At 39.0% G+C, this 23216-nt stretch overlaps 1 protein-coding gene across 1 annotated transcript; it reads left to right on the top strand.

The window, feature by feature from the left end:
* Window positions 1–632: 632 nt before the first annotated feature.
* On the top strand, window positions 633–23216 carry F2 (coagulation factor II, thrombin). Its single transcript, XM_081937442.1, has 14 exons — window positions 633–791; window positions 3681–3844; window positions 4539–4563; window positions 4944–4994; window positions 5566–5671; window positions 7504–7640; window positions 13245–13553; window positions 13911–14015; window positions 14905–15031; window positions 15607–15774; window positions 17399–17572; window positions 20376–20554; window positions 22087–22157; window positions 22948–23216. The coding sequence occupies exons 1-14, from the start codon at window positions 716–718 to the stop codon at window positions 23089–23091; spliced, it is 1836 nt and encodes a 611-aa protein (XP_081793568.1). The 5' UTR covers window positions 633–715; the 3' UTR covers window positions 23092–23216.

Genomic DNA, 23216 nt, shown 5'->3' with positions numbered 1-23216 from the left:
TTGATTATATAAAACTTGAAATTTGAAACTTGAAGATTCATATTGTTAATGGAAAATAGATGGAAAAGGAATGATAAATTGTTTATTTTTAAAGAGGAAGAATAATTATATTGTTTGTACACGTTAAAAACTAGAAATTGGAAAATAGGAAAAGGTAAGTGATACGGCTAAAATTGGACATAATGGAAATATAATGTAAAATGAATTATATCTTTTGGTGGGAATGTTAAAGGGGGAATTTGGACAGCACTCTGTTCACAAAAGAATTTTTATTATGTAACATAAATAAATAAAAAACTTTTTAAAAAATTCACATGGCTTTGACTTTTATGTTCATACAGTAGGCACTAAAGCCTCATTGCCTTTCCATATTCCTATTTTAAACCAGGAGAGTTGGTTCAAAGAGCCTTCGTGTTAATTTTATGAAGTACAAGATCAGTCCTCCACTTATATTTGGTGTCCTGAGTCCAATAAATGAGTTCCTGAGGTCTTTCTTATTTATCGATTGCATGTGTCAATACGTTTAGAGAAAGCAAAAGTACATCAAAGGCAGGGAGAGAAGAAGCCAGGAGGGGTTTCCTTGGCATTTTCATCTCTGACACATTATGACCCAGCTTCCTGTTTCTTCATTCTGGTTCAACATTAACCCAGGCAGGGTTGCAACATTTCTTCATCCACTTCGTTCGCAGTTCTTCTGCATTTAGAAGCATCCAAGATGGGGCCGAACAGAACCAGAATGCTGAGGACTCTTCTCATTGCCACCTTCTTTCACCTCACAGTGGGCAACAGCGGTAAGGGATTGAAAGCAGGGAAGAAGAGGGAGAAGTTGAAAAAGATTTGCCAGGTCAATCAGCCCTTTCAGAAGTAAACAGTCTGTGATCTGGAGAGTGAGCAGTTTAGACATCAGTGAGATTTCAGAGGAAACAGAGTAACCCTATAACAATGTGGCCCAGCTAGGACAGCAAAGCTCATGGTTTATTCTGGAATTGTCCTATATGTGATAGAAAAGCTAGAAGATCAAGCATCCAAGAGGCCTTTGTCATATAAGAAGCAGTAGCACATTTCTAATGCCAGGCACGGTGACTATGGCAGACAGTAAATACCGCAACTGTGAAAATAAATCCATAGTGCTGCATATGACTCCCAAGAGAAGAGCAGAAAAATATTGGGGAAAATTTATGAAGGAGAGCAAGGAAAACAGCTGTTTTTGAGATTTTTAGCCAAGCTGTTCTTTTTTTACTTTTTACTTCGGGTGTGTATATTTTAAGAATACTCAAGAGTCACATCAGATGAAGCTTTTTGCAGTTTTCTGTTTTTTGCTTGTTTTGTGATAGTGATGGGGAAAAGAGCCCCCTTAATCAGTTCGTTCTGGTTGCAGTTCTTTCTTATCTTGATAGAAAAGCTCTTCTTTATACTTTACCAAAGATTCAAACATTCTCTGGCTTTTCAGGAGTTTGTGTATTGGTGTTTCTATTTCCTCTTTCTTATCTTAATGGGTTTTTCTTAAAAAGTCAGGAGAAATGGTGGGAAAACAAAAAAGAAGAAGAAACCCAGGATCCCTGGTATAAACCTTTGCAGTAATGTGGCTCTTTGCATAATAAAAGCCTGGTCTGGGAAAGTGCCATTGAATATAAGGGACGATAATCATGTCCAAGCTTTTTCTAACTCCTCTTAGGTGACAACAACACAGACTTTAGCCTGCCAAGCTACAGCTGTAATACATTCATTAGTTCTTAAATTCCTCTTCATTGTGTCTTTGGTATTTCTACCCAGGCTGTCCCATTTCCTCCTTTTTATTGCTAGATAGCCATTTTTGTCTTAACATTCTCCAGTGCTTGTTGCTGAAAATGATTTGGAGGTTCTGGTATCTGAATTTGGAAAAGAGAAAACAAACGTCCCAGCAAGTTGCATTAGGAGAGAACTACAAAGGTTAGATAAATAGACAGCCAGCTTTGCCATCACAGTGGCAGTCACAATGTGAGGGCGAGTAAACAAGTTTTTTTCCTCTACAGATAGGAAGAAAGAAAAGGAAAAAAAAGGAAAAGTAAATATACATTTGGGCTAAACTTTGACTTTATATTATGAGGAAAATGTATTACTGCCATCATAAGTTCACAAAGATTGGCTTTATACAATCCTATTTTATTATGGTTATTAAAACTAATAACGCAGCCATGAGATTTCTTTTAGAGAGCAATCTTGAATACTTCCAGAATGAGCAAAATCTTCCTCTTTGCAAACTCTTCACTAAACTGTTTGTAACTAGTCAATGACAAAGAAAACTGATAGGAAAGAACAAACAACAAGGTAAAAAAACGGGAAAGAGAATAGAAAAGCATAGTAAAAGAAAGAGAGCGAGATGCAAAATCATTGCTAAATTACGCAACTAACAACAACAATCTATCAGGAAATTTCACATAATTTACTGTGCTTCATGTTGATCAAGGATAGTAAGACTGGTAATAAAGCTGTGCATTTTATTTTAAATCAATGCTTAGGGGCTCTGGGGGGGAAAGGCACAGAGTTGTGGAGCTAGAGGTCTTTTTGACCTCAGTGCCAGATTTAGGCATAAACTACACTTTAGAGCAGTGTTTCTCAAACTTGGCGACTTTAAGTCCTGTGGACTTCAACTCCCAGAATTCCCCAGCCAGCTATGCTATGCTGGCTGGGGGATTCTGGGAGTTGAAGTCCACAGGACTTAAAGTCGCCAAGTTTGAGAAACACTGCTTTAGAGCCTCACAATCCACAGGGATTTAAAAGTTTCAGAATTTATTTTTCTTTCTCTCTCTCTCTCTCTCTCTCTCTTTCTTTCTTTTAGAATTTTATGTGACTTTTTATATTCACTATAAACTATGAGATTATAGTCTATAAAACAGATCAAACCAGCCAAATGATAAACATGTAACTAGTAAACACATTCACTTGAAAATAATTTGTATTTTTTACTTCAAACACCTTGCTATTGAATAATTAAAAGGCATTTACCATATGTTTTTCCATTTTGGGGAGATGATCACAGATCCTCTTTTAGTAAACACCTTGTGAGACCTTCTATTGTAAGTTTTTAACAAGGGAGCCTCCAAGATTTATATAGTCGGCAACGACTATCAGATTACAATCCACAAGGATTCTTTTATCTTTACCTTTACCTCCAAGCTTTATATATCTTAGGTCTCACTAAGTCTAAATCTGGCACTATTTCCAAGACATTGTATTTTTTAGATTGCTTTCTTCCAGTAGGTGTGATCTAGCTCACCTGGCTGAAACATTTGGAATTTTACCTGAATTAGCATTCTGGAGAGTGCACTTTGCCTCTGCCTTTTGTGGCTCAGATCATATAGTAGGTTCAACCGCTGTCCTCCAGATATTTTACGGCTACAATTCCCAACTTATATGTGCTACAGAAATTCTGGAAATTATAGTTCTAATACATTTTGAAAGCATCAGAATGAGAAAGTTGATATACATAACTTACTGAGAGTTCTACTTCCAGAAGAAGATTCCTTTACAGGCACTTCAATTTTTATAATTTGAAAAATTGGAGCTGAATCAATCGCTGGCCCTTTAGATGTTGCCCAATTTTAACTCCTGGAAATTCTAGACTGTGTGTAAGAGACAGATGTAAAAAGAATCAATCTTTGTCTTTTTGGTCCACTGACTGGGTGTTTTGTTTTTACTAGTTTTTCTTGAGCAAAAGGAAGCTCTTTCATTGCTGAAACGCACACCACGAGCTAACAAGGGGTTCATGGAGGAGGTACTTAAAGGTAATCTAGAGCGGGAGTGTCTAGAGGAAATCTGTGTCTATGAGGAGGCCCGCGAAGCCCTTGAGTCCAACATCCACACAGTATGTATCATTTAATATACCAGTTCCTACAACTAGTTAGTCACGTACTGTATTTAGAGTCCATCTACCGTTCAAAGTATTTCTCTCCTATATAGAGTAGAGCAAGAATATTTTTTCAATTATTAGAGTTATGTCTGAAATATTTGCTGTTCATTATGTAAGACTTGGAAGGGATCTCAGAGATCAACCACTGAGTGAAAGTCTATTTCCACTTCAGCCAGTCTGTTTCATTGTGGAATAGCTCTTACCATAAGGAATGATTTCCTGACATTCAGTCAAAATCCACTTTCTTGCAATTTAAACTAAAAACTACTTTGATTTAAACCCAATGCTTCCAACATTTCCTCATAAGTTTTTCTTTCAAGGTCCCATAACATTTGGGTTGCTCTTTCCTCTGCTCACCATATTCTAGTTTGTCTAAGTCTTCCCTAAAATGCAGTGGCCAGAAGTGGATGCAATGTTCTAGGTATGATTGAGCCAATGTACCACAAGGAGGAGCAATAGTTTCTCTTGATCATGATACTATATCACAGCAATAGACTGCATTACTGACAACAAGATGTTGTGTTTCCTTGCCTTTTTTGACTGAGTCATATCTCCTTTTTATTTCAAAATTTCAATAAACATCTCAGTTTACAATGCTAAATCAATTTAGCACTGGTCAGTCTTCTAAGTCAATGCTTTTCTTTTGCAGGATCTATTCTGGGCACAGTATTCAGGTATGTTTTGTCTGAGTCTCATCAGATAACCAGAATTTTGTCGATAATTTATCGTTGAATGTTCATTCCAAGTTCTTGTTTATTCTTAAGTCAATGGTCAGAATCAAATATTTGTATTCTACATACATATATTAGAACACACACTTTCCATGTCTTCGCTAGATGGGAATTAAATTAATAAATATCAGGAGAATGAAAGATTGAGGGAAATCGTTCTATGGCTTGATTGCGGAGGAGAAATTTGTGGAGAAGCTGAAGAAAAGGCATTCATAATTTTAGGCATGATAATCATTTCCAGTGATAATTAGATTTGATTAATTCTACCTTTTATAAATGAGCTGCTGGTCTCCTTGGACTAAATATTTTTCTTCTTTTGTTAGTTTGTAGCACTTTATTGAAAAAGAGAGCAATTCTGGATGAGTGTTTGAAAGGTAAAAAACATTGTGGAAGATCTATGATTCCTTTCTTGGTGTTAGTGGGCACATGGAAGTTCCTTTCTTTCAAGAGAATGGAGGCAAATTGATGACAAAGTAACTGTTAGAACAGTAAGAGAAAGAGACAAGATTTTTTCAATGGGAAAACCCTATTCATTTAAAAAATAGATCTGGGTGTACAATTGCTGAAGATTGTGATTATTTCTTTGGTTTTACTGTAATTTTAATTCTTAAGACTCTTTAAATTATTTTAAATATTATACATATCTTTTTATCAAGTTCTATTATTCAGTCAATGGCCACATCATCTGATAGCTATTTATATCAGTAGTCTATTAGAAATACTGTACTGAATTTTCATATAACTTCTGACATAGGAGCTATTTAAAAATTAATGAGTTTTGTTGGAGCCATTTACAACATTTATTGGCCTCTTCTCAAAAGCAATCATAAACCTTGACAAATGCAATCAATCCTGTATGTTCTGTCACCCCAAATCCAATCTTCAGCTTGATTCTCCATGCTATGATTTCTGTTTCACTCATTCTGTGCTTTGAACTCTTGATAGGTTCCTGTGTCCTAGGAATAGGGCAGAATTACAGGGGAACGATTTCAGTCACCAAGTCAGGAACTGAATGTCAGTTCTGGTCCAGCAAATTTCCTCACAAACCTCAGTAAGTTTATTTATCTTTAGAAAGTTCTGTACTATCTTTTAATTCCTAACGGCAGATCCTAAATCAGCTTACAATGATAAAACCTCAGGTGAATAAGAGTTTTCAGAGCCATTCAACAATTAATAAAATAAGACTATAGCTACCCAGCTTAAATATACTGAAACCCAGCTGGAAGAAAGATGTATTTGCTGCGTGACTAAAATCGAACAAGCAGCCTTCCTTCCCTGAAAAAATAATTCTGAATGAAAAAAATGAGTGGATTCTGAGGTTGTTTCTTCCATGCTGACATTGAAACACCTTTCAGCAAAGATACAGAGATGCAAGCTGGCATGTGTGGTCTACAGCTCTCTTCAACACATTCAAAACCTGTTTTGCTAGAAAATCTCTGTTTTCTAGCAAAAGCTGACAATTTTGCTCAACTCCTCAACTCTCAGCCCCTGCTAAATCTAGGCTGTTGGAGATAGATGTCAGGGTTCCAAAGGAGACTGATTGCTCATTTATCTGTCAGAGGCAGAAACTGATTTTAAATCACCAGGTTAAGAGAGGGTCAGCTAAGGTCAGTGACGGGCAACCTATGGCATGTTTGTCAAAAGGGACACACGTTTTCAGTGACACGCCAGATGTCAGGCCTGCAGTTATAATCCTTTTAGGATCTTTGGCCTGCCACACTCTCTCTCTTTCTTTACTATGCTGTTCAATAGTGGGGAATTGGGAGGGGGGAATAGTAAGGAGTAGAATGTGGTTGTTTTCAAAATAAAAAATCCCTTTCTAGAAATCAAGGTCATTCTTTGTCTCTGCACCTCTCCACCTGACCGGAACTAGATGGGTGGAAATGCCAGCGTGGCAGAGGAAGATTGGACCATGTGATGAACTTGTGGGTGTGGGGACAAGATCATGAACTTTCAACTGAGTGGAAACCCAGGAAGCTTTCAGATTTGGGTTTCCCACAGAAATGCCAACATGTCTGTCTTATTAAATTGGAACTTTAAGGATAGCTCTGCCTTGGACTCTGATTTAATTCTGCATGATATTTGGAACGCTGACACCAGCATTCACTAACACCCAGCAATACCTCTTCTCGAAAGCACCTCCTCCCACCCACCCCATTCTTCCATGATTTTGGGAGGCTGCACAAGAATGGTTCGGAAATTGTGTGGAAGGGCTGTGGTCTCCAGAGCCTTTAAAAATGTGCAAAAAGCAGGCCGTGCTTTCACATGACTTTTGGAGGCAACAGAAGAGCTTTCTCTGAAGCCATTTCAGTATGAAGGCCTTCTGTGACCTTGGGTAGGCTGCAAGGGCCTTCAATAGAAACATCACCTGAATGTAAGTGAAGTGTGGCAGATCCTGGGGGGTGCTGGGCTCTGGTGGAGCAATTTTGTCTTGGTGGACAGCATGAAGTGGCCTTTTTGAGTGTCAGCGGTGGCACCAAGGCTGAAGTCAAGGCCTGGGGCCTCTACTTCAGGCCCAGCCTCAGTGCTGCTGCTGAGGGCTGCTGTTTGGGGTGGCCTAGATGTGGGGGAGATAAGAGCCATTCAAAACCGAATAAAACAAGACTATATTGTTTCTCTTTTACTCAGAGTGGGTGGAGGGTAACACACCAACAGAGTCAAATTCAGCATTTTTTCAATTTTGGGCACGCTGAGACCAAATGTTTTGCCATGACTGAATTAGGGCATAGGAAAATACACACACACATACCTATATCACATCTGCAGTAGTCTTGCTCTGATATATACTTGTGATTTGCAAACACTGGCTGGTTTACATCACTTTTCTTGTAAATTCAATACTGGGAAGGGTTATTATTTATTGCATAATGTGATTGTTTTCAGGTTCAATGAAACAACCCATCCAGGTACCAATCTCATTGAAAACTACTGTAGGAATCCTGACAACCACCCCCAAGGGCCTTGGTGTTACACCCGTAATCCAGTAGTGCGAACAGAAGAATGTGCTATTCCTGTGTGTGGTGAGTCTCAGGGCTGGTACAAAAGGTAAAGTTTGATTAGGTCTCTGCCTTAATTTATATGAGTTTGTGCACAATATGTCCTCTAGAATCAGTTTCCTTGTGGTGAGGGAAACACAGCCTACATGAGATCAGAGGTACATTCTGCTCAGGTATTACTTTATATAATACGGGGATTAAACAAGGGATGAGGTTTTTTTTTGCTCAGGCTATATGTTACCTTGGGAGTCAATTGTAGGAGACACAAATGTCAACAGTCTCTGAGGCTAAGCAAGAAGTAGACATAGAATCAAAAGTGAGCTTCTGGGCTTTCTTTTTTTTAAAAAAAAGTTTATAAATGCAAATATAAAAATATAATACAACTAGGAAAAATAGAAAAAGTAAAGAAAGAGAAGTGGAAAGAAATAAAAAAAAACAGAAAACAAAAAATAAGAAGATAAAGGATGACTTCCCCCTACCTCCAAATAAATGCAGAACAATATCAGTAACTCAACACCTTCTCTCAACTTAAAAAATCTATTTTTTCCATGACTCATACTTTATCAATAATTATAAAAGATAATTGTTCAGTCGTAATCAGCAAAAGTCCATTAAGAGCTATAGAAATAGTAACATAAATATTCAGTCAAATATATCCATTTTCTGTTCCAACTTATCACTTTCTTTAAGAAATAAGATAAAAATATATCTCCCTGTTTGTAGACAGATTTTCAAAGCCTCATCATTTCATTCTGGTAAAAAAGAAATTCCGCTAATTTGCAATTGGAAATTACCTGATGTACAATTTAAACCTGATCAAAGTAGTTCATTTTATATTTTTGTTTATTTTTTAAAAAAACATGATCTTTAATCCTGTCACCCCTGCCTGATTTCTTATCATTTTCTCTTTTTATTCAACACAACACAATACAATAGCAGAGTTGGAAGGGACCTTGGAGGTCTTCTAGTCCAACCCCCTGCCTAGGCAGGAAACCCTATACCAGTGATGGCGAACCTTTTTTGGCTCGCGTGCCACAAGTGGGGGGAGCGCAGGAGGGTCGAGTGCGGGCGTGCCGCACCCATAATGCAACGCACGACCCCCAGTGCGCATGCGCGCACAATGCGCGACCCCCCCCCATTTTTACATTTTTCCCCTCCCCAGGCTCCAGGGGCTTTATAGGAGCCTGGGGAGGGTGAAAAGAGCCTCCCCCGACCCCCCGGAGGCCCTCCGGAGGCTTCAGGGACTGTCCGGAGGCTTCCCTGAAGCCTTCGGAGTGCTTAAAACCACCCTCTGAGCAAACTGGAAGTGACTCCGGGTTGCTCGGAGGGTCGTTTTAAGCGCTCCGAAGGCATCAGGGAAGCCTCAGACGGTCCCTGAAGCCTTCAGAACGCTTAAAACGACCCTCCAAGCAACCCGGAAGTCACTTCCGGTTTTCTCGGAGGGTGGTTTTAAGCGTTCCGAAGGTTCCGGGGGAAGGCTCTTTTCGCCCTCCCCAGGCTCCTATAAAGCCTCTGGAGCCTGGGGAAGGAGAAAAATAGCTTTTAAAAAGGTGAACTCAGCTGGCCAGCGCGTGCATGCGCGCTGGCCAGCTGACAGGGCAGCGCCTCGCGTGCCCTGACAAATGGCTCTGCGTGCCACTTGTGGCACGCGTGCCATAGGTTCGCCATCACGGCCCTATACCATTTCAGACAAATGGCTATCCAACATCTTCTTAAAGACTTCCAGTGTTGGGGCATTCACAACTTCTGGAGGCAGCCTGTTCCACTGATTAATTGTTCTAACTGTCAGGAAATTTCTCCTCAGTTCTAAGTTGCTTCTCTCCTTCATCAGTTTCCACCCATTGCTTCTTGTTCTACACTCAGATGCCTTGGAGAACCCCTCTTCTTTGTGGCAACCCCTGAGATATTAGAACACTGCTATCATGTCTCCCCTAGTCCTTCTTTTCATTAAACTAGACATACCCAGTTCCTGCAACCGTTCTTCATGTTTTAGTCTCCAGTCCCCTAATCATCTTTGTTGCTCTTCTCTGCACTCTTTCTAAAGAGTCTCCACATCTTTTCTACATTGTGGCGACCAAAACTTAATGCAGTATTCCAAGTGCGGCCTTACCAAGGCATTATAAAGTGGTATTAACACTTCACGTGATCTTGATTCTATCCCTCTATTTATGTAGCCTAGAACTGTGTTGGCATTTTTGGCAGCTGCTGCACACTGCTGGCTCATATTTAAATGGTTGTCCACTAGGACTCCAAGATATCTCACAGTTACTACTATTGAGCAAGGTACCACCTATACCATACCTGTGCATTTTGTTTTTCTTGCGTAAATGTAGAACCTTACTCTTTTCACCATTGAATTTCATTTTATTAGATAGTGCCCAATATTCAAGTTTGTCAAGATCCTTCTGTATCTTTTTTTAAATACGTTTTTTATTTATTTATTTTTCTTTAAAAAAACAAGACAACACATACAGAGCAAAAGCAAGGAGAAAAAACAACTTTCCTTGGTTTCATCAAGCATGTCGTTTGGTTACAAGTTTTTGTGCAACAGTTTTTACAGTTAAAAATAAAGTCACTGGTTATCCATTAAACATAACTAAATATTTCATTGATCCTTCTGTATCTTAAGCCTATCTTCTGGAGTGTTAGCTATTCCTGCCAGCTTGGTGTCATCTGCAAATTTGATGAGTTCCCCATTTATTCCCTCATCCAAATCATTGATGAAGATGTTGAAGAGTACTGGGCCTAAAACAGAGCCTTGGGGTATTCCACTGTATACCTCCCCCCATGTAGATGCAGTTCCATTGAAGATTACACATTGAGTGCGGTTGGTCAGCCAGTTACGAATCCATCTGATGGTGATGCTGTCTAACCCACATTTTTCTACTTTATCTAGTAGTAGGTTATGGTCTACCTTATCAAATGCCTTACTGAAGTCCAAGTAAACTATATCAAAGGCATTCCTCTGGTCCACTAATTTTGTCACTTTGTCAAAGAATGCAGTAGGATTAGTCTGGCATGATCTGTTTTTGACAAACCCATGTTGGCTTTTGGCTATTTCTTTGTTTACTTGCTTGATTATCTTTTGCAGAATCTTTCCTGGTATTGAGGTCAGGCTGATAGGTCTGCTGTTTCCTGGATCTATTCCCCCCCTTTTTTTTTCAAGATGGGGACCGCATCAGTTCTTTTCCAGTCCTCTGGCATTTTCCCGGTGCTCCAGGATCTCTGAAAGATATAGTCAGTGGTTCTGAGATCTCGTCTGCCAGTTTTTTCAGAACCCTGGGGTGTAATCCCTCCGGTCCTGGTGATTTGAACTCGTCTAGGGTAGACAGGTGCTCACTTACCATTTTCTTCCCTATTTCAACTTGTGTTCCTAATCTGATTTTTGTGGTGCTGTTTTTGATAGGTTGGGCTGTTTTATCCCTTTATTTAAAGACAGATGCAAAAAAAATGAGTTAAATAGTTCTGCTTTCTCCCTGTTGCTTGTCACCTTCTTGCCACTTTCTCCCAGCAATGGACCAATTGTTTCCTTAACCTTTTTCTTGTTTTTAACATGTTGGAAGAAGCTTTTTAAATTATTTTTTACTTTTGTGGCAAGCTTTTCATCATTGTGAGCCTTAGCTTTCCTCACTTCATCTTTACAGGCTCGGGCTATTCTTTCTGGAACAATTTAAATAATTTAATAATCTTTGTAAATCCAAAATAAAAAAAGATTTATTTACTTAACTAAAAATATTCTTGTAAAGAAATTATTCCAATTTATTATTTGTATGTCTTCTTTAGTTATTAAGATATTAGCTGGTTTTAAACATAAATCCATTGTAGCATTGTTTCCATCTCACTTTTTAAAAATCAATTTACAAATTTATATTCAATTCAGTCTTTGTTTTAACCAGTAAAATATTTTATTCTATATCCTCTCTTGAATATATTTTTACAGTATCAGTCTTCTAAATAATTTATTCTGTAGTCAATTAGGATTGCGCCATTGTATTAATGGGTCTATTCTCCTTTGTAATCCTTAGTTCTCTCTGGTTTCTGCTGGTCAACCTTCAAAGTTCTCTCCTATGATATATGTATATGTTTATTTATTAATCAGCAAAACTTTGCCACAGAAGGTTTTCTTACAGTTAATTTCAAAATTTTCATATATTCTTTTATACTGAAAAAATTTAAACACCTTATAGAAAATATTCCTTCAAGCCCACCTTAGTCTTTAACTGGGCGAAAATCAACATTCTAGTCCATTTTGCTACTTTCCAAAAATTAAAGTTTTTCTTTTAAATCCTTAAACTTACATTTCTTTCATCCAGGGTAGAAGGAAACTCTCCAAGCATGAAGAACCTTGCCATTCAGAAGGTTCTTAATACTCAGAAAATCAATAGCAAGCAACTTCCTAAAGTAGTGAAGCGAGGAAGCCAGGGTGTGTTTTGAAGATGGTAAACCATGGCTTAGGTGATTTTACCCCTCACTCCTAGAGCTCTCAAAACCACTCGAGATTGCTAGTTTACAATCTCTTTACTGGCAGACTGTATGGAACAAACCTGCCGGTGATCCTAGTCTTTTCCTTGATCCAGAGAGGAATTCTAAGGAGCTGATCCATTCACTTGTTCGTCTTATTACCGTAGTTGTTAGCTCCTCAGTCCAGTTGCTTCCCTGGAAGTCATTTTTTCCTGACACTTTCAATTTTCTTTAATTTCCTCTTTCCGATTCTTTGTTTTTTCAACTTACTCCACCCCTTCCTGCATAGCAGTTAGGATAAATTATAATAATAATACTTTATTTACAGTCACAGACTAAAACACGACCACTACAAAAGAGACACAGCAGCCAGTCACCAAAAGCCCAACTAAGGGAGGTTACAGCTCTCTCCTCTAATGGTCACAGCTCTCAAGAAAAACCTGGAAACCTGAGAGGTGATGTACGAGGAGACATCCCCAAGGCAATGTACAAACAAATCACAGCGATCAGGTCCAGAAGGGACGGTTTCAGGAAGAGACAGTAACCTAGATCTGTCCGTGCTATACATAGGGCAAAATAGAAGGACATGCTCCGCTGTCTCAACCTTGGCTCTGTCACAAGGGCACAGCCGCTCATTAATCGGGAGCCTCTTGAAACGACTATCCAGAAGTGCTGAGGGCAAGACATTGAAGCGAGCTAGGGAAAAAGTTAGGATAAATTATTCTCACTAGAAGTCTCCATTAATTGCTTGCACACTACTTTTGGAATTGGGCAAAAATCTGCATGAAATTAGACTATAATCCACACAATCGTACAATCATAGGTTGGCCACTTTTAGGCTCATTATTGAAACTTTTGACCGGCATCCTCCTAAGCAAATCATGGCCTCCTTCCCTTTAACTTCTCTCCATGGACCTGAACACAGCTATCATGTCTCCCCCAAGTTCATCAAACTGAACACAAGTTCTTAGCTTGTCCTCAGAATTCAGACTAAGATAAATACTCGATGTAAAGTAACAATTGAACAACATGGGTAGTATGAAGCAAAACCATGACTTTCAGGTCCTGCATGTCTATGTCAGGGAAAACAGATGCTGTGACTGTTTTTCTGTCAGCTCTGAGATGCCGTTTCATCAATGCTTACGGTAATCTTGCTCTTCCTTTTAGGTGAGAACCGGACAACAGTTCCCCTCTCTCCAACACTTCCTCATTTGCAAAAGGAAACACAGCAGGAGGAATGTGAATCTGAGGAAGGGTTGCTCTATAGAGGGACTCTCTCTGTCACAGTGTCTGGAGACCAGTGCTTGCCATGGGCTTCAGAAAAAGCAAGACAGTTCAGCGATAGCAAAAACTTCCTGGACGAAGTGCCCCTAGTGGAGAATTACTGCCGCAACCCTGATCATGATGAGGAAGGGGTCTGGTGCTACGTAGACCACCCAAACATGACCTACAATTATTGCAACTTGAACTACTGTGGTGAGGAACAGACTTCTATTTCCGTGCTCACTGAAGGAATGTGATATCCGGGAGGGCATGCTGATATTTAATAGAGGACAATTTCGAGGTTCTACAGTGGAATTGTTTTCCTATTGTAATTCTTTGAGTGTAACATGCATTGCTGAAAACGAAAAGTCCACAGAGGAGCCCCCACCAAATCCAGGAACCTATTGGATCCCAGCAATTATCATGGCAGATGACTGTTTCCTCCCCCCTGCTAAGAATCCATAGGGCCTCCTCATATGTCATCAAGAATGCTCAAGTCCACTGACAGAGAAATCACAATGTTTTTAACTAAATTTCTTCTTTGTATTTTTCTGTCCCTCTTCATTTCAGAAAACAATCTAAATTATGCCGATGATATTCCTGAGATCTTACGAAGTGGTACCCAGCAACATGAAACTTTCTTTGATCCTAAGACGTTTGGTGAAGGTGAAGCAGGTGAGGAAAGGAATCAATTAAAGAAAGAACGTTAAGTGGAATTAGAGAAAAAAGATAATATAATTCCTCAGTTAATATGGGGTTGGCAGAGAGATACATCATATTTTTCAGCCTACAGGCTACACTTTTGAATGGCATTCTGCCTCAAGCCTAAATGACTATGGGCAAATAAGAATGTTAAAATATTTGATACAAAAGAAAACATACATAAAACAAAAAAGGTAGCCTGGAATTATAATCAGATGATTTGTTTACGGGCATTTTCTTTTTTCCTCAAAAGTCTTATCATTGGTACCTCCCATTGTCCAACAGGAGGTGGGCAGGGTAGAAATCTGGGAAATAAGTTTGATTTGCTATGAAAAATAAGAATGATAGGAAATCAGTATTGATTTGTCTGTCTCTCCTTAACTCTGCCTTTTGGGCATATCCAAACATTTTGCATGCTTCAATCAGGTTGCACTAGCATAAATTTCCTTTCTCAACACAGCTGTGTAAGAGTTAATAAGGAGGCTCATAAATGGTGCTGTCATAATAGCTAATTTTGGGATAAATTAAGTGCAGCAAATAGAAAGCCGCCCTGATTGAAGGAGAGTCATGCTCAGCCAGTGGTGTCCTCTAAAATGATCCACTGACACACTGCATACCACAGATTACTCAAACACTTTGTTGTTATCCATGATAATGGTTGAGGTTGGTAGAAGAGAGAACCAATCTTCCCTAAGGCAGATGTTTTCTATCTTCTCTGGGCAACATCCATGTTGATCAGGACAAGTTCTTATACCAGAAGCTAGATACTCACTGTCATCTCTTCCTAGCAGACATTTGGCTTATGAAAGACTTGTGAACTTGTGAACTAGTCAATCACATGTGGATGGGGCTATATTTCCAGATTGTGGCATCCGTCCCCTGTTTGAGAAAAAGCAAATCTCTGACAGCACGGAGAATGAGCTACTGGAGTCCTATTTGCAAGGCCGAATTGTGAAGGGGGCAGATGCTGAAGTGGGCAGTGCACCATGGTAAGTCTGGTTGTGGGAATGAGATGGAATGGGGAGAGTTTGCTTATTTTCTTTCCTGTGTGTGCCTGATTACTGACACCGACTATATCAATTGATCACTAATGGGTTTCGGCTCCCATTGCAACGGGAGGCGGGCATGTACCACAGGCACGCACACTGTGCATGCATGCGCACCTACCGCCTGCGATACTCCAGCTTCTCAGTGGAGCATCACGCAGGCGACGTACGCTGCACGTGCATGCGCAGATGGCCTGTTTCCTTCAAATACAGGTAAGGAACGAGGGCGGGCAGGCGGGCCCTCCAAAACACCGTTCCGGTAAGCACGTACCAGGGCGTACCGCCTGCAACCCACCACTGCAGTTGATGCATGAGTTGCCACTGCAGCTTCTAGAAGAAGTATACCTTGTTAGTTTCTGTCTCTTTCCTCTTTGTGAACCCTGGGCGGTAAGAGGAACTAGCAATACAAAGAAAAGATAACATGCAAGTCAATTGCGGTCTATCCAGTTTCAATGATATGATCAATCCTGAAAAAGTTGCTTTCCCACCTGCTGCATTTCTAATTTTATTGTACTTAGGCAAGTCATGATATTCAAGAAGAAACCACAGGAGCTGGTATGTGGTGCTAGTCTCATCAGCAGTCGCTGGGTCCTCACTGCTGCACATTGCATTTTCTATCCACCCTGGGATAAAAATTACACAACCGATGACCTCCTTGTACGGATTGGCAAACATAACCGGATACGGTAAGGGCTTAAAAGGTTATGAGCCTGTCAAATTCTACACTGAGTGTAGGTCATAACTGCCAGGCTCCAAAAATCAAGAAAGTCACATTGAGATTCTTCTAAGCAATTTCCTCTATTGTGGTTTTTTTTTTTTACCCCTAGGTAGAAATCTTGCCAAACTAAAGCAGAATACTTGCACCATTACACATATTGTATACTCTGAGAATTACTAGGGAGGAGCTACTTTAACTCTCTTTCTCCCACACAACTATCCCAATTTCGCTGTAGTTTACTCCTCTGGAATGCACTCCCTCTCTCCGGGAAATGCAGACTACATTCCACCACATAACAGCCTTCTATCGTCCTCTTTTTCCTACCTGGAAGGTGGTGTCCTATTGAAATAGGGGCAGAAATGGAAATCACAAGGACAGAGTAGCAGGCTTGTCAGCAAGAATGAAACGCCTCAATCCACCAACTTTACTAATAGCGTCACAAAATACAAAGACTAATGACTCTGGCAAAAGAAACCAAAAATTGTGATAATTGTAATAGATATTTTTGGGTGCAATCCCAAAATATCCAGAGCACCACTTGAACAACATCAGCATTGATAAAATCACCGTTAGTCAGTTTCAAAAGAGCTTTACTTGAAACAGCTTACATCCTGCAACAATATAACTACAATCAAACAACACCTCTCTATAGCTACCCGGGTCCTTGGGAAGGACTCAACTGGTAGAAAAAAATGCTGAATCCAGTCTAAACATCTAGTTGACCGCATGACCAACTATAATAATTGATTAAATTTAAGTGCTGACTCCCAGCAATTCTGGAACTCCTAAACTTTTCTCCTCTTATTTATAGTTCCATTTAGTTTACATCTGCAGGCAATTAAAAGTTCCAGGATGCAGGGTTTATTTCAGTTTAATTTTCTCTATATACAAATGACCCAGGATTTGTGGATTTAAAATATTTAAGTTCAAGATATATGAGCTGAGAGAATAACGTTGTGAAGACAGAACATTAATGCTTTAAAGAGGAGATTAATTCCTTCGGCCACCTCATTAATCAGTTTGGACAGATATCTGTTTCTGTGATATTGCAGAAAACTGCTCAAAAAATGCAGTCTCCTTTGATGCCAAGCCCTACAGTTGTAGGCTACATATACTTGTGTTGCAGGAGTGAAGGAAATGATCCTTTCTTACAATATGTTTTCTATTGAGAATGACTGAGAATGGTGCTATATTAAGAAACCATCAGTTAACAATTAACTGTGATGGACACATACAGTATCCCTTTGACTGTCCTCAGTTTGTAACCCATGTGTTGGTGAATAAAAAAATTGCTTGACAATTTTGATACAGCGGTTAAGACCAGTTGAATCTGTTACCATCATTTAATGTGTAATGATAATAAACTGTAACTATCCTGTGTCTTAAGCTCACAGTGATCTTTCTGGATAGACATTCGATAAAGTTAATAGTCATCATAATATTAGAAATAGTAATCATAATATTACAGTACTAACACAAGGAAAGGGAAGTCAATTAAACTACTCTTTTGACGTTCATACTATAAGGAGTACCGAAAGGTAAAAACGTCCTGACATTAGCATTGCATTTTTTTCTCATCTCTGGATATTCAGATATGAGCAGGGCAAGGAGAAAATTGTCTTCCTGGATAAAATCATCACCCACCCCAAATATAACTGGATGGAAAATCTGGATCGGGATATTGCACTATTACGTCTGGCTAAGCCTGTACTTTTCAGTGATTATATACACCCAGTATGTTTGCCTACCAAGAAGGTTGTTCAGAGGTAAGGAGACAAGTTTTTAAAAACTTGATAAAGTTTTAAAGTACTTGTGCCAGCATAATTCAACTATCTCACTGCCAAATATGAGTGACACAATTTCACAATGTAAAAGGGAATTGATGCACACACCACCAGTAATTAAACAAATGATGGATATATCTATACTAATGAGGTAGTTTTTTGAATGATCTAATTATTTTATTATTATTAATTAATAATTATTAATAATTAGATGCAAATAAATATACTGGACTAAAAGACCTCCAAAGTCCCTTCTAGTCCTATGATTCTGATTCATATGCATTATATACAAAATCAGTATGTTTTTCTATGTATTTACACAATAGGATAAAAACATAATCAGGTCTTATTTAATTTTCCTCCCTCTCAGGTCACTTTCTCTCACTTTCCTTTTGTAATTTATATTCCTTCTTACTCATCATCTCAATTACCAATACTGGAATGTCTGTGAGGTTTTTCCCCCCTGGCGTCTCGCTGCCAACAAAACCCCCCTGCTCAGCACTTTGTACAGGCAACAGAGTCTGTCCTCCTAATCTTTTCACACACTCACAATCAGGAAGGACTGCAGTATTCCTCAGTCTCTGGGAAGGAACATTTAATCTTTGCGGATGTTCACAGAGGTGCTCACAGAGGACCCTGAATGAGCAATTTGTGATTCTGTCATGATAATGCAAAGATTGGAAGCTACAACAAAGACTGAACTAAATATGGGCACACCATAAACAGACAATGTGTGGAGGTGTTTAAATGTTTACACAATTGTAAAGACTTCATTATCACACACATTAAAGGAAGCAGTAATGATGGGACTGAATAGCTCTGCAAGAATATGTTAAACTCAGAGGAAGCTAGCCGATTTAGTCTGAAGCAGGAATTCAAGAGCGACCATTTATTGATGCATTCAATAAATTCAAATCTCAGTCCACAACATGAATGCTCCCATCCCACTTTGGGATGGTAAAAAGCTAAAGGTAAAAAATATGGGATGGCAAGATTTGAGAAACCTACCCCAATGATCTCTTTCTCTTCAAAGAATGACAATAAAGGTGGGTTTAACACTATGTGATATTCAAGTAAACAATAGGAAATTCAGTTCCATAACTACTACTAATAATTTCTAGGCCCTAACCATCTCACTAGAAGAGTGTATTTGTAGTTCAGGGTTGAACTGTGGAGCTCTTGATACTCTGAGATGTTTCATTACCAACTAGGAAATTTCTTCAGTGCCATCTAGGTTAACCTGGTTGGGCAATGAAAGATCTTCAAGAAAACAATCAAGCTCAGAAAACACCAAGGATACTCCTAGCAATCTGTAGAGTTGCTTCTTTAGGGGTAACAAAAAATGAGAAAATCAGTATTCACATCCACTAGCTTGGAAGAAATAAAGCCAAAGATGATGCAAGAGAGGCATCCATAGATTAACTGTGTTAGAATTGCTGGAACCAAGATCTAAGAAGTTTTGAGTCCTCTGTGGGACAGAAGAATAGAATTCTGTAGGAAGTATTAGCCCTTCGGCACCAATATCATGTTCAAGGAAAGAAATAATGGTAATAGGTGGTAGCATCCTTAAGAAGTAATGCTGAGCTTTTGCATCTGTTTGAGGTCCTTACTGGCCTTTGTCTGAAAAAGATCATCACTGTCAAATGCAAAATCTTCAGTATGGTTTCAAATCTCCTTGGAATACAGCTAGGCATGATGACAAAGGATTATTGGTCCTGCTTGCATCACTAGATTGTTAAAGCTGTCAATGTGATACTTCAAATTATCTGATTTGTGTTATAATTTTATCTGACTTCCAATTCTGATTTGTGTTAGCTCATTATGTTGACTGGAGAAAATCCAAGAGACATTTTCTACAGGATGTTTACAGCATGCCGTGCATATTTGGTAATGAACTCTGCACGACTTTGTGGATTGAAGCATTCTCTGATGTCTAGATTCCATCTTATTTATCCATTGACACAGTATGAATTTGAACTCTGCCATGGGCCTCTGCAGGTCAAAATAAAAAAGCATAACGGCAGACCAAATGGTACAATTGTTATGGACACCATCTTGACTTTTTTGACCAACAGAAAAGTTTGATGACTGAGCTATGCCAGAGTTCCCACCATCTAGCTCTGATGTGGCTGAAGATCCAAGCACCACAATGAAGGAGCTCAAATATGAGATACTGAAAGTCTTTAGCTACAGAGAAAGCTTGCAAGAGAAAACCTCCCTGGGACTGCTGAACAAACTGGAGAGTTCTCACTTGTTCTGTAGAAAAGAACCAAGAAATAGAGAGGAAGGAATTCATAGTGTCAGAAATATTGAGGAAGGAGTTAGGTTGTAGGGGAGCAGATGGAAGTGTAATGTAAGACTTTTAAAAAACTCCCTCCATTTTCACATTTTAAGAAAAGCCTTTTTTTTCTATTTTCAGAGCAAAAGAGAACTTGCCTGGGAGAGTTCAAGATTTGAGCATTTGCAATGAGCAAAACACTTAAGTGTGCTCTAAAATTGTTTATTTTTACTGAATCCTCCCTTTGCTTCTTGTGATTTCTGCAGACAATCTCTTCACCCAGTTCTTAGTGAAATGGTTGACTTTTGTCCTTCCTGTCATAACTTGATCTCTGCCAAACAATTCAGATGGTGGGGGAGACCAAGAGGAAGGTCATCATATACTGCCCAAGTTGGACAAATATAAATGACCTATTTTAATGATGCACCATATCTCCATTATTTATATTGATCTATCTCACTCTAGTATCTCCAAAATCTTTTAATCAACTCCACTTTTGTTCCGTAGCCTATTGATATCAGGATATAAAGGCCGTGTTACTGGTTGGGGTAATCTGTTTGACACCTGGGGTGCAGGGTTGCGACAACTGCCCAGTGTGCTGCAGGAGGTGAATCTCCCCATTGTGAACAGGGACATCTGTAAGGCATCCACTAATATTAAAGTCACCGACAACATGTTCTGTGCAGGTGAGTTTTCCTAGGACCTTGATGCTGAGGCAGACGTAGGCATGATTCTTTGTGTGTTTGCAGTTGGGTACTAATCAAATAACGGCTTTCAAGGCCCACCGTGCAAGGAACAGCAGTCGATCAATAGGATAAAGGAAAGCTATTTTCATTGTATGAGAGGGAAGATTAACAACTCTCATCCTATTTCTACTCCTGCCTCCATTCCTTTGCTCTACAGTGAGCAAATGGAGTAACTGAGTGTCTTTTCCCAAATATAAATACATCAGTAATGGACACTGAGTGGATAAATAGGCAAAAGAATCCTTCTAATTCACCTACGTTATGACTCCCAAATTACAACACTGTACATCATAGAACCTCTCACATCTTTTCCCCTTACCTCTAGAAATGGCACACATCAGTGTAGAACAGGGGTGTCCAACTGACAGCCCGTGGGCCGGATGTGTCATGCGCAGACCATGCCCAGCCCAGTTTCGCAAAGGCAAAAAAGTCACGCGATCGAGCCTGAGATCCGTGGTATAGAACCATACTCTTAACTTAAGCTTCCTTGGATATATATCCTAAACAAAACTTAAATAAGGGTGAAAATTGTTTCTAATTTAGGCAATAATGTTTTTTTTAGATTTCTATCTCGTTTCCTCCAAGAGTTCAAGCGGATTAAATGGAAAATCTCCATTTTACTTCTGTGACAATCAGGTAGTTAGGCTGAACAAGACTCACCGGCGAAAACTCATACAGTGCATTTCCCTTGGTAAAGCAACATCCACTTTTTTATTTATAAATACAACCAGAAATGAAGCTTCTCTAACAACTCACTCTGGTTTAAATGAGTTATATCATGATGCGCTGGTTTATAATAGAAAAAAAATATCTCTGGAGCATCTCACATGAAACAAATCAACAATTTTCTGCGATATTATTTGCATTTTATCATATTTAGAGACCGCCCATCTCCCTTATAGAAGAGCTTTTTATGACTTTCATTACTCCATCATTTTATAAAGATTATGGTGAATTGAAAGAAACCATTTCTAGACTCTTAGCCAAATGGTTTTAGCTAAAACATGTCAAACTTTGCCTCGGAATAAAATTAATATTTAAAGATCTGATATTAAATATAGCATTTTCTGAAGTTAATATGTTTGAAACCATTCTATACAGATTGATCATTTAAACCGTGATTGCCTTTATATCTTATGACAGCAAACATGCTAAACACCTCACAAAATCATGGAGTTTCTGCGTACTAACCGGCAAACCAAAGGCATTGTCTGTGTTCACACAGAACAAGAAAACAACCAGTAATTAGCGTTTGGTGTGATCTAGAGTCAACTCTGCTGAAAATAACTCCAATTAAAAAAAATAAACCTAAGTTTATAAATTTAAGTAAGCCATTGCAGCAAGTGAAGCAGATCATACTGTTTCACAAGTATCAAACTGATCAGCTCAGGAACTACATTAAAAGCTGGGGGGAGGGGGGGAACAGAAAAAAAGGGAGAGTGTAGCCTCTACTAATTGCTCTTTTTTTTTAGGTTATAGACCTGAAGATAGCAAGAGAGGCGATGCTTGTGAGGGTGACAGTGGGGGCCCTTTTGTCATGAAGGTAAGTTTCTATGCGTGAGTACAAAACATAAATGGGCAAACTGTTGGCATAACAGGCCCACTATTCATCCGTTTGCAGCGAGGACCAGAATGCAATTTTCCCTTGCTAATGCCACCGTTTATTTCTTTTCAGCAATATTCTTAAAGGACTGCAACTTCTTCACTTTAAGAGCATTACAAGTTAATTAAACATATCATTAAGAGCAGGACAGCAGGAATTTAGAAAGGAATAGCTATAAATTAGGTGAGGAAAGGGTGGCTTCCTCCCCCAATTAACATTGGGTGTGACATATGTGATACAAGCAGATATACACAGCAGACAGAGCCCTTGAATTGTAGCAGTGATAACATTGAGCTCAAGATCGGAACAGTCAGTTTCAGACAAAGCTCAGCATGTCAGAACTTTTTTAAAAAAGCAACGGCCTCAATCTGAGTTTAGAAGTCTTAGTAATAGCAATCACCAGCTAGGCCTATAGGATCTTCTTAACCTGAAAAAGAGAGACAACCTTCTCACTAACAGCCCAAATTCTGAAGTTTCTGTCTTGACATAAACCTTAATTTATTCCATGGTGGAATATTTTCTCTATCCCAACCCTTTTCAAATGAGCGTGAAAAACTAGACTCAGAAATGTTCCTGGGCTACCTCTTTCTTGCCTATAGTCTTGTAGATTACACAATCCTTATACTGGTGCTGTTCATGTTTCTTTAAATGACCTACATATACTATTTGCAATTTGCTGACACCCCCCCCCCCCCTTTTGATATTGTGGCACTTCTTTCCTCCCTACCAGGATCAAGCAGAAAAACGGTGGTATCAAGTAGGTATTGTCTCCTGGGGAGAAGGTTGTGATCGTGATGGCAAATATGGATTCTATACCCATCTGTTCCGTCTGAAGAAATGGATACAAAAGATTATTGAGAAACATGGCCGTTAAATAGGAATCAAAATTTGCATTTGCACCTTGGTTTACAGACATAGAATAATCAAACAGTACAATACTAAAAGCCTATGGATGGAAATAAACTGGAGACATTCCTGAATAAAGATTTTTAGATAAAA

Source organism: Natrix helvetica (assembly GCF_964273705.1).
Source record: "Natrix helvetica genome assembly, chromosome: 1".
NCBI classification, from domain to species: Eukaryota; Metazoa; Chordata; class Lepidosauria; order Squamata; family Natricidae; genus Natrix; species Natrix helvetica.
The sequence above is the reverse complement of the archived record's forward strand: the minus strand, read 5'-3'. Positions and strand labels throughout refer to the sequence as shown.